The sequence below is a fragment of the Heterostelium album genome, assembly GCF_000004825.1.
Source record: "Heterostelium album PN500 unplaced genomic scaffold PPL_scaffold10, whole genome shotgun sequence".
In the NCBI taxonomy this organism is placed as follows: domain Eukaryota; phylum Evosea; class Eumycetozoa; order Acytosteliales; family Acytosteliaceae; genus Heterostelium; species Heterostelium album.
In genome coordinates, this window is record NW_008805072.1 from 792248 (window position 1) to 804564 (window position 12317).

Here is a 12317-nt window from a genome sequence, read left to right on the forward strand (position 1 = left end):
AGAAGCTTTTTTGTTAATTTCAATTTTTATTTTATTTTTGATTTGCAAATTTACAATCTATTCTTAGAAGCTTTTTTATATTAAGAATGTTGGTATAAACAATCAAAAAATATAACTTCTGAAGCAACGTTCTCAAACACCACAAAAATGTTCGAAATTTCAAAAAAAATTACATATGTTTAGGGTTAGTTCGAGAATATTTATGTTTTTTGTGAATTAAAATAAATTTAGAATAAGGGAATGTGAAATTTAATTTAGAATAAGAATAGCTTAAATATAAATAGAAATGAATGATTTGATCAAAATACAATATCATATAAATCAAATAATAATAACAAGTTAGAAATAATAACTTTTATTCAAATTATATAAACTATTTTAATTCCTTAAAAAATGACACCAAATCAAATCCCAACTTTACATTATGTATGTATTTTATAATAATATGCACATACAGCGGTTTAAATTAGTACTAACTTAAGAATGAATTTGATTTGCAGTTCAATGGTCGTGGAAGAGCTGAAGCAAGCAGACTTTTATTGAGTTTGGCAGGTGTTGAATTCAATGATGTTAGACACGCACTTCCTTTGGCTTTGGATGGTATCAAACAACAAGCAACCTACAAGCAATTGCCATATTTCATTGATGGTGATTTCGAAGTTGCCCAATCACTTGCCATCGAACACTACATTGCTAGCAAATACAATTTGGCAGGTGACAATCTGATCGATAGAACTAAAGTACTCTCTATCTCACAGGCAGCCATCGATATTTCATCACCAATCTTTTCAAATGACACCGATGAGAAGAAGAAAAAGTATAAAGAAGAGACACTGCCACGTTTCCTCTCGGCATGGGAGAAGATTTTAGTTGAGAATGGTGGAAAACACTTTGTTGGTACTAAATTGACTGCTGCCGATGCCAATGCCTACTATACACTGGAGAATCTCTATGCCAAGGATTATAAAGAGGTCGTTGACAACTATCCAGCCCTCAGCAATTTTAAATCAACTTTTGAAGCAATTCCATCAATTGCCGCTTATTTATCTAAAAGACCAACCGATTTATTATTTTAAATAAAAAAATAATAATCTAAAAATAAATAATATAAATATACAATTTTATATGATAAAGAAATACTATGTTCATTCAACTAATTGCATTGTTTTAATTATGCAATTTTGCAAAATCTAAAAAGTTTTTTTGATTCGCCAACCAAACAGTTATATAACATGTTGATGATATTAACACTGGAGTTGTGATGCAATTTCGAGAGAAAACAATTGAGTTACAGTCTATCATTCAGAAAAAGGTAGAGATAACAAACAATGCAAACATCAACAACAACAACAATAAAAACAACAACAACAACAATAACAATAACAATAGCAATGACTGTAGATTTGTTATCAGTAAACCTAATTGGAGTTGGATAGCCATCAATCTTATTCACCTCTTACAACAACACCCCGATGGTATCACCTACTCTATTGTTAAATCTGAATTACAAAAGAATGTAAAGTATACTACATTATTTCATTATTATTTCTTACTACTATTATTAATAACAATTTAATGTTAAAGTGGGAAACATATACTAGTGATCTAAATAAGAATCAATCAAATACAAATAGTAAACAACAACAACAAAATACTACTAGTAACTACTCGATTGCTAGTTATTTTAAAAAAGATGATATACCATATGATATGATAATAGAATCAAAGATAATCGATATCAATAATAATAATAATAATAATAGCAATAATAATTTAAAGAACAACAATAATAATATTATAGATAAAATGGACATTGACGAGTTAAATGAGTTTATATTTGACTTTGATGTTGTTTCAACACCTTTAACAACAACCACTTCTACAACAACAACAACAAAAACAACAAAACCTAATAATAGATTCTCATACTCCCAATTAAAGATTGGTGATTCTAAATCAAACATCAATCATTTCTTACATACTAAATTCAATAGTTTGTTAAATGATCGTTACTTCTCATCATTAAATCATTCAATTATCAAACAAGTATGTTAAACACCATTTTTTATATCTACATTTCTTATTAATATATCTATCTATCTATCTATCTATTTTATAAAACAAAACAAAAGAATAGAACTGTTAGAATGACAAATATTCTTGTAAATTATAATTTATATCAATATAATCAACAACAACAACAACAATTGGATGTTAAAGCAATCAATGATCCTATGAATAATAGAATAATACTTCCAACTGAAATCATTGTATTTATATTGGATGAAACAGAGTTAGATTGGATCGATATCATTAGTAAACATCCTCACTATAGAACATTACAAGATATGATGTTCAATCATTTTCGTATTAGAATTCAAGATGATGATGCTCCTATTCCATATAATAATCACTGTTGTAATGAAGATGGATTCATAATGTTGGATATATTATCGATAGACCAATCACCGGTGAAAGTAACCAATGAAATGAAATGGTATAATCTGATACCTCATGACATTCATTTCGAATTCAATATGAAGCAATCGATCTATTTACATGATAGGTGCTCAAACGCCACAGTACAACTCGTATTCTGGGATCAACACTGTAAGACTATCAATCTACTACAACCAAATGAAACACTTGTAATTAAAGGTTTACTCATCTACAGTAAAAGGCTATCATCATCATCTACGAACATCATTAACAACAACAATAATAATGATAATGAAAATGACAACAACAACAACAATCATCGTCCATTCATACATGTATTTGAAGTTACCAACTCTACTATCTTCTTTATCATACCTTCATCCACAGCTAAATCTACAAGTGAACCAACAACATATGTAAATGAATACTTTGATACAATTAATACAATAACAAATATTAATAATGTCAGCAATAATAATAATAATGAAATAGATATGTATTATTATATGAATCAAATCAATTTAAATGAGATTCTATTTGGAATGAAACGTATATCATTACTTGCAAGAGTGATATCAATTGGTAAAATAGTAAGTATTTCTTAAATAAAAATAGATCATTTCAATTGATATATATTAACATAAATATTTTATTTATATTTAGAAACTATCGGATAATGAAACTTTAAAGCTACCTATTATTATTAGTGATTCGTCGAATACCAATATGACATTGATTCTAACCGGTAGGAACATACAAAGAATATCAAGTTTGATTCGAATTGGTCAGCAGTGTTTCTTTAGCAACCTATACAGTAGCAGTGTTGGTGCCTGTGGAAGTGGTGCTAACATAGAGGAAGATCAAAAACTTAAACTATTCATTAATATTGATCATGAACATACAATTATTCAACCTGGTATGTTAATATAATAATACATATATTACAAAAAATATTTTAAAATACTAATAATTTTCTTTTTACAAAATATATAGTCAGTTCATTGGTTGGTGTAATCAATTCAAAATTCCTATACAAAACCATTGATAGTCTATCTCAACAATCACAATATCATAATACAATAGTTAGAATTACTATAAGAGATTTAGTTTTATATGATAAATTACCATTGTTTGCATTTCGTAAATATATAAATAATACATAGAAACAAATAAAAATATACTAACTATAGATCTATTTATAGATAAATCATGTAAAAGGTTACTTACATTAAGTAACACAAATAATAATAATAATAACAACCCAAATGGTAACAAAAATATATTTGAATGTAATCATTGTGTATCAACTGTAAGTCCAAATGAAATGGAGAAGTTGTATCATCTTTCATACAAGATATCGACAACAAATGATGATCATATTATAGTTGCAACACCATCCACTCCACTCATAAACAGAGTAAATATTTATTTTAATAATTTATTGATATACACATATCATTAATTTTTTTATTAAAATGTATAGTTTATTATTGGCATAGAGGAGAGCGAATTTGAGAAACTAGAGTCTGCAGACCAAAGAAATCATATATTAAAATCGATTATTGGTAAATCTTTTTTATTCTCTCTTTCAACAGTAAGTTCAATCAAACAACTTGTTCATCGCTCAACATCACTTTTTTTAACCAACTTCTTTTTTAATATGTAGATTAAAGATAAAAATAATTTTAATTATAGAATAGATTGTTGTGGTACAATGATAGACTGATTTCCATACAGAAAAAAACAAATAGTTATTTTGGTTTTATATTAAATAAATATTTGAAAAGATTTGTATTATTTTTATTCCAAGCATTCTGTCTTTCATTGAATATAATATATATTTCATACCATCAAAGATCTTTGATTTTTATTATATATTGTAAAATCTATGTTTTTTTTTATGAATCATATGAATCAAATAGGTTACTAGTTGAATCGGTATTGTGTTTATCGAAAAAGTTTGATTCATCTGGGGTCGCTGACATTTTGTTGACAAACAATTTTTCTGGAAGATCCAGAATCGATTGTTTTTTGAGTTTCGATTGATTGACAATGACTACTTCTTCGAGGAGTTTCTTTATGATGGTTCTTTGTTGTTTGTCACTCTTGGCCTTGGATATTTCATTGTCCAACTTTGTGAGCACTGATTGATCGACGTTTGGAAGTGTTGCTAGTATCTGGTTGGGGAAAGCACAACGCTTGCCGAGCTTGACGTAAATAGCACGAATAATCGATACGAAATCATTGTTGAAATCGGGAATCTTTGATTGAACCATAACGTTGATTGTGACTCTAAACATATCGTTACCAATGAGGTTGTGGAATCGAGCGTCCTCAGAGAGTAACTCAACCAGTTGCACACAGATCGGTGTAGACTTTGCAATGACGGCATGATCATTACTCATGAGACATGCACTCAAACCATAGACGAGCGGAGTTACAATCTCCACATTCTTTAATGCAACTGGATGACCATGGAATTCTTTCACCCAGAATGTATACTCCAATGTCAAATCTCTTAATATCTTATCGCCAATAATTTCATTTTGTTCTGAATCATCTGATTTATTCTCCCTTTAAATAGAATTAAAAATAAAATATATTGTTAATATTTGTAAGCTATTGTTGCTGTTGTATGTTGATAACTTACTTTTGAGAACGAATATTGATTGCCTCCCAACCTGATTTTATACGATTGAATAGAATGGAGAGTAAAGAGGGAATTAAGGTGTCAAAGAATTGTGGTTGAAGTTTAGTTGGACAATGTTTAACTAGGAACATAAGAACATGTCTGACAATCAATTTCAAGTGACGATTCTCACAGAATTCCAATGATGAGAATATAGAGTCAATCAAAATCTTTGGTAATGTTGCTATTGAGAATAATTCATCTGAATGTGTAAATCCATATCCAAACATTTCATAACTATAGAAATAAAAAAAACAACAAAATTAATAATCTTGTGTGAAATGATAATTGAAAAAAAAATATTATCTATAGTTACCACGAATCTCTTAATGTATCTAATAAATTTCTAACAAATTTAATATTCTCTGATTCACTATTGTTTACTTTATGATATTCTTGACCCAATAGTGGAGCGGTGATAGCTTCGTCCAATTTGAAAATAGGAGTGTAATCAGAGGCGACCTTGGACATTATGGCTGGATTCCAGAGTGCATGCATTGATCTTGCTAGGGCGACGACATTGGGCATGACCTCTTTGGCAAAGTTGGAGATTGGCCATTTCGAGGGATAGCTAATTCCATTGGCAATGAATGGAATGAAACCATTGTCTTCGTTGGTGGTTGGTGGAAGTGCTGATTTCTTCCACATGGTTTGCAGTGCCGATACAGAGTACTGCAGTTTCTTGCGTCTGGCGATGATCTCTTCGCTTGGGTGTGAATTTTGGTCGAGTCCCAAGTACGAAATCAGTTGTTCTGGTGTTTGGAATGCAGCGGTCAAGTCGGGTGCTGTCCAGATCTGGATGACCGGAGTGATGATCTCCCTGAGAAACTCTGAACTCTGTTGGAAGTTGGTGACATGATTGTTCAGTACAATCAATAGCAAATAGAGCATGACACGCTCGGTTTCATTGACGGCGTTGGTTGAGAACAACTGTTGAATCGATGCATACAGCTGTGGTAAGAATGGAAGCAGCTTGTCTGGCATGCTCGATGCCAAATTCGAAAGACAAGAGATAATTCTACGACGACAATGTAAAGTATTATTTGAAAGACGACCACCTTCTTTCTCGCCCTGTGAATGGAATGGAATCATTGGAACTATCTTTGTCAACAAATATTGAATTGACATTGGATGACTATTATAATATGAAATAAATGGTTTTATACAATCCATTTGGAATGATGTAGAGTTTGGATCCTAAAAATAAAACATATATGTTAATATAATTATTTGTTGTTTGAAATAGCTATTTCTATGCTTACTGAAAATTTAGTCTCTAATAAAAGTTTTAAGAGTGATTCGGAATCTTGAATACATTGTTGATAGGGAGATGACTTGTCGAAAAAGTTGGTCGGTAAATTGATAAGTACCAACTCTAAAAAGAATGAGATCGATTCGAGGAGAAGTGTTTGTTCGTGAGTGATGGGAGAGGTTGCAGATTGTAGGTTCGGAATGACTTCATGTAGCTTGCTGACGGCAAAGTTAAATGCCAATACTGGTCGGATCGTTGTAATCTGCTTGACAATCTCCATGAATCGGTTGCGAACCGTCGAGTAAAACTGTGACCATTCGTTGGTCGTTCCAAAATCGATGGCGGAATACTTTGAGTGCGCTGTTTCATTGCCGAGCTTGGGGTCGCCAACCTTGAGAATCTTGGTGAGTGACACCTTGAGAAGTTCGACCAACAGCGGCTCCAAGTACTGCATTTGGTCGAGAGTGTCCTGTGACTTGAGGAAGCTCGTCCAGAAAGGGAGCGCCAAACTGGTGAGCAGAATCGAGGGATGCGAAACCATCTGCATCATCAACTGCAGATAGACATGGTAGTTGGGTGGAAGTTTGCATTCCTTGGTGGTCTGGTCGAGGTGGTTCGTTCCGAGGATGGTCAGAGTCTGCGCGACACGCTTGTGGAATGCGTAGTCCACTTCATGGTTGGCAGTTGCCACCGCCATTGCATCGGTGACACGATCGAGCATATTAAACATATTCAAAAAGTTGGCGCGCTCCTCGGGACGACCACGACGCGACAAGAACAGCAAGAGTGCCTCCGTCGCCTTGACACGGAACGGCACCTCCCTGAGCAGCTGACAGAATATAAAGTCCAGCTTATGCTGGAGAATCAATTCTATAGGTACCCATTCGATGTAGGATAGCAACGTCGAGAGTAGCGTGGACACTAGATTCACGTTGACTTTGTCGTTGGCGTTTTCCAGGTAGCGTTTGTAGCGTGCCTCCAACATCGAGTAGAAATAGGCAAACAACGAGGTGATCGCCTGATTGATACCGGCCATCAAATCCTTCTTTCTCTGCTCCGATAGAGCAATCATATTGTTTGATGTCGAGTCAAAGATAATTTCATGTGGTAGCTGTCCCATTGTCAATAGAACGACTTCGGCTTGTGTCTCGCCCAACGATGAAATCTGAACGAGTGAATCTAGCAGGTTGGCCCATCGTTGTGGCCAATCACGTTTAACAATCTCCACGATAACAGTTACCATTTTCTCTTTTATAAATTTCTGTTCATTTACTTGAACTGTTGACAAACAAAAAGAAGTAGTTGTATTGTTGTTATTGTTGTTGTTGTTAATAGATGAATAGTTAGCAACTGATCAGTTGTTGATTGAATATTTATAGTTGATTGAATCTTTACCTTTTGATATAAAACCTAATATTTCATTCTTTACGGATTGCTTATCATTTTCAGAAGCATTTACCCATTGATTCTTGACGAGATTCTCAATGATGTGCAGTCCGAAATGTCTGACGATTTCATTTGGATGTGTAAGAATGACCAATGCATAGCTATAGGCATTGGGACGACGTTTCACTTCCTCGAGAAACTCTTGCGATTGATTGAAAATCTGTACATTTGAATGAGGATTGTGAAGTGCTTCCAATGCCTGTGTTACTTGATTAACTACACTTGTAATATCTTCACTATTATTCATAATTTTCAATATGTTTTTTTTTTTTCTTTTAATTCTTTTTTAAAACTTTTTCTTTTTTCTCTTTCTTAATAAATAAATTCTATAATATTTAAATAATGAATAAAAACTAATCTATTCACTCAATAGTGTATATATTTATATAAAAGTTGTTAAATGAAAATCAGTTTTTCTTTTAAAAATACTTTTTTTTTTTTTTGATCATGACTTTTGTTTTTTACAAATCATTAAAAGCGGAGGAATAATTATAAACCGGAGATACAAATATAAACTCATATATTTTTATAACCCACTTTATCAAAGTAATTACATTTGACTACATTTCTAGAATTAAATTGTTATTTAAAAATTGATTACTTTCTTTTAAACATGGTCTTTAAATAATGTTTCCATTTGTATCTACTTACTTTGGTTATTATTATTTTTCAAATAATAATTATTTCTTTTTTTTTAAGATAAACCTTAGATTAACCAAACATTATTTAAAAAATAAAAAAATAAAAAAATAAATTCTAAAATTGGTTTATTTTTAATTGTTGATTGAACTTACAATTTGAAATTTTCATATTTATATATTATGAAGTTTTTGGTATCAATCATAAACAACAATGCTTAATAAGAATCTACCTATTGTTATCATTGTTATTATTATTTTGATAGCTAATCTTCAGATTCAAGAAGTACTTGGAAATTCACCAACAAAGAAGAATCAGCATACAAACAACTATGAAGAACTAGCTGATCTGTTGGATCATAAAGATATAGAATACTATCCATATGATGATTATAATAATAAAAATGGTAATTATTGATAATATATAAAATATATATGTTTGATTATATATATATTAAATAATCAATTATTATTGACCATTATTATTTAATTAATAATAATAATAATAATTAGAAGTTGATTTAAAATCAAGTAGTTTACAACAATGGTTGGATAGTGGATCGATTGGAAAGTTCCTATCACTACACCTAACGAAATCTCTACACTTGAGAATACCAGTGAATTTCATATTTGTAGGATTCTCTGGTGATGGTAATCATGCTTTCCGACTGAGTGAAGAGCATCTCATCGATTGGTTCCAACACATCGAACATTCATTACCAAATGTAATAGTACCGCTAGGTGAAGATATAGTTACATCTGACATCAATGAAACACCACCAACTCATATTGAATATACGTAAGTATTGCTACTTAAAATATATATATAAGTCAAACAATCATCAATTAATTGTTAACAATTGATCAACGAATCAAACTATTAGATTTGATATTCAAGTTTCAAAAGTAGATTCATTGGTGAATACATTGGTTGAAGATGCTATCTATTGGAATCTGAGAAATGAGGATAGTAGTTACTATGATGAAAACTGTACAACTAAAAAGAATGAAACGGAATCACGATTCTATACCAACCCATATCTGATTTCTTCGTTACTTTCATCGTTATCCGACCATTTAGACCTGGACAGAAAGAGTTATACAATCTATATTTTGAATCCAAACAATCCGTTGATAGATTACAATAAAGCAACATCACCAAAATCATCAAGAAGTAAACAATCTAGTATTGAGGATTCAACAACAACAACAACAACAACAACAACAACAACTGACAATGATAAGAAAGATGAAGATGATGACGATGAAGAAGAAGATGATGATGATGATGATGATTCAGACAATGATTATATTCAAGCTAGATATGGTTATAGAACAGGTATGTCGAATAGCGAATTGGATTCACTCTACAAGAATGCCAAGCTGAAATTCAATAGTGAATGGGATATCGATTCCGATTACAAGTTTGTCTCTATGTTCCAGCCGACCAAAGACAATGTGGAACCTGGCGAATCGGTGCGTCATATCAATGAGAATGTCAAGTTCAAGGATATGTCGAGGCAGTCGTCGGAGTGGGCAAAGAAAATGCTGATGGAGTTTAGCAAGTATAGAAACAACACTGCTGCCACCGGTAGCTTTGGACCGCAGATCGATAGCTGCTTCTACGGATCGCCCGAGGGAAATGAAGATCGTTGGATATGCGCGGCACCGCGACTCGCCAACCACGACGACAAGCAACTGTCGGCAGTGGAATACGCGCAGCATCTCTACAACCAGGGTACGTGGTACGAGAAATTCTACATCCAGACGGCCTACGACAATCCGATAACAGAGAATTGCTTGGTCGATAGCTGGATATCACACAAGAGATTCGCATTCATCGATCTCACCGCTGGTCCGTTCGAGTGGGGACCTACCATCGGTGGCAACGGACTGAAGAGCAACCTGACACTGCCAAGAGTGCCATACGGTACACATGAACAGCGTGTCGATTCACTGCGTGCCACCTTTGACGATGCAAAAGAACTCATTGAATCACTACAATCGGAATTGACAATCGTACAAACCGTATTTGAAAATTCCTGTCAAGATGTAGATAGTCCACATTCTGCAAACAATGATAATTGTTTATGTATGTTAATAATAATAATAATGATGATGATATAAATCAATAATGATAAACTGATAACTAACAAACCAAAAAAAATTGAAATAGATTTAAAGAAATCAATCGAAAATATTGAAGCTTTAATCAAAGATCAACAATCGATAAATAATATTATAAGTAATAAGGGTAATGTTGATTTTAATTCACCTTTAGATTCAATGGATTTATTACTTGGTAATTTGGTATGTTTTTGTATAATTTATTAAAACAATATTGCAAGCTATATTATTATAATTATTAACACATTTATATATATATTTCAAAAATAAGATGGAGAGTGTCGAAGATTTAGAAATGAATAACTTTAAAGCACACATGGGATCGGTTCTATCAGATAGTTTGAGACATTTAATTGCACAACCATTACCTTTATTTAAAATCAAGTTTTATAATAGAGTTAATTTCCATATTGTTTTTATTACAGATCATAATGTAAGTATAAATACGAATAACCTCTACTTTTATCAATTGAATAAACTAACATTTATATTTTAATATATACTATTTGGTTTAGAAATATAATCCAAGACACTTTACAATGTTTAATTTCGACTTGTTTAAATATGAGATTGAAAAGTTAAAGACACCAAATCAAGAGTTTACTTTTAATATTAAAATGTATGTATTATATTATTACTATTTGGTTTCAGCTATTTACTTATTACTAAAAACAATATAAAAGGTTATCAATGGCAGAAGATCCATCATTGGCTTTGGCATATCATACTTCTTTAAAGACTATTTTGACTCCAACCATTACAGAGGATGGCAAGTTTGTTACAAAGCTAAACTACTATATCGATAGTAAGGAGATCAAGTATCAATTGACTAGATTGAATCCGGACAACCACGACGACGACCCCAACGATCTCACCAACATAAATCAATCCAAACATATTCCAATCTTTATATTTTCACTTGGATCTGAACATCCTGTGTTTATCGATAAGAACAAGCAAGCCAAGACCCTAACCAATATGGTGTTGGCCGTTCAGACCAATGTTCTTCACAACACTACCTTCTCTTGTAATGGCAAGCCAACCACTATCAACCTCGGCAATCCAATGTCCGCCATCTTGTCGGCGACTGCGCTGAGTCTGGGCGGTCTCGTACCCAACCACTATAGCTACAGCGAGGCATCGATGGCGGCAACTCAGCAGTGGCAATGGAGTGTCGGTGACTCACCCAACTCCAACACCTACGCATTCCCATTCTCCTACTTTACCGAGTTCCAAATCGATGCGGTCCAACGAAACTACATCATCTCATCACTGGAGAGATCGATTGCACTCACCAACGAGGCATCGAACATCCTCCTCAACCACAAAACCAGTGCATCCAACTACGTATCACTCGTTAAATTCCAATTCTCAAGCATCACCAACGAATTCCAAATGATACGTGAACAATGGAAGATGTCTGCAAACTATCTCGAGAAATTCCAATATTCTTTAGCACTCCAAATAGCGATTCAAACTGAAAGAATGTCATATATGTAAGTTTATTAATATATCAAATAACCATATATATATGGATCAAAAATTATAAACTTAACTACTCTACTAACCACTTGTTCTTTCTCTTTCTCGACAACTCTGCAACAATAGATATTTAGAAAATATAAAGAAATTATCAAGTGATATATTTATTGCCAATTGTTCATATACAAAGGACAGCTATTCATCAAGATCCATTGGAATGATAGTTGTATGTCTATGTATAAAT

At 32.4% G+C, this 12317-nt stretch overlaps 5 protein-coding genes across 5 annotated transcripts; 2 read left to right on the top strand and 3 right to left on the bottom strand.

Annotated features, from left to right (window-relative positions):
* Positions 1-393: 393 nt before the first annotated feature.
* On the top strand, positions 394-4139 carry PPL_12337 (uncharacterized protein; the record flags this gene model as incomplete). Its single annotated transcript, XM_020583072.1, has 10 exons — positions 394-426; positions 501-1019; positions 1313-1516; positions 1585-2046; positions 2133-3029; positions 3103-3355; positions 3433-3579; positions 3642-3856; positions 3923-4004; positions 4135-4139. 10 exons carry the CDS (start codon positions 394-396, stop codon positions 4137-4139), a joined length of 2817 nt encoding a protein of 938 aa, XP_020429853.1.
* Positions 4140-4337: 198 nt separating this feature from the next.
* xpo5 (armadillo-like helical domain-containing protein) lies at positions 4338-6660 on the bottom strand (the record flags this gene model as incomplete). Its single annotated transcript, XM_020583073.1, has 4 exons — positions 4338-5013; positions 5090-5365; positions 5445-6325; positions 6391-6660. 4 exons carry the CDS (start codon positions 6658-6660, stop codon positions 4338-4340), a joined length of 2103 nt encoding a protein of 700 aa, XP_020429854.1.
* An 85-nt stretch (positions 6661-6745) lies between these two features.
* PPL_12339 (uncharacterized protein) lies at positions 6746-6970 on the bottom strand (the record flags this gene model as incomplete). The annotated part of the gene is made up of 1 exon (XM_020583074.1): positions 6746-6970. The coding sequence occupies one exon, from the start codon at positions 6968-6970 to the stop codon at positions 6746-6748; it is 225 nt and encodes a 74-aa protein (XP_020429855.1).
* A 261-nt stretch (positions 6971-7231) lies between these two features.
* PPL_12340 (uncharacterized protein) lies at positions 7232-8073 on the bottom strand (the record flags this gene model as incomplete). The annotated part of the gene is made up of 3 exons (XM_020583075.1): positions 7232-7356; positions 7410-7658; positions 7776-8073. The coding sequence occupies 3 exons, from the start codon at positions 8071-8073 to the stop codon at positions 7232-7234; spliced, it is 672 nt and encodes a 223-aa protein (XP_020429856.1).
* A 380-nt stretch (positions 8074-8453) lies between these two features.
* PPL_12341 (uncharacterized protein) lies at positions 8454-12294 on the top strand (the record flags this gene model as incomplete). Its single annotated transcript, XM_020583076.1, has 10 exons — positions 8454-8481; positions 8731-8871; positions 9101-9263; positions 9349-10556; positions 10641-10774; positions 10863-11024; positions 11107-11210; positions 11275-11409; positions 11725-12087; positions 12264-12294. The coding sequence occupies 10 exons, from the start codon at positions 8454-8456 to the stop codon at positions 12292-12294; spliced, it is 2469 nt and encodes an 822-aa protein (XP_020429857.1).
* Between the last annotated feature and the right edge of the window lie 23 nt (positions 12295-12317).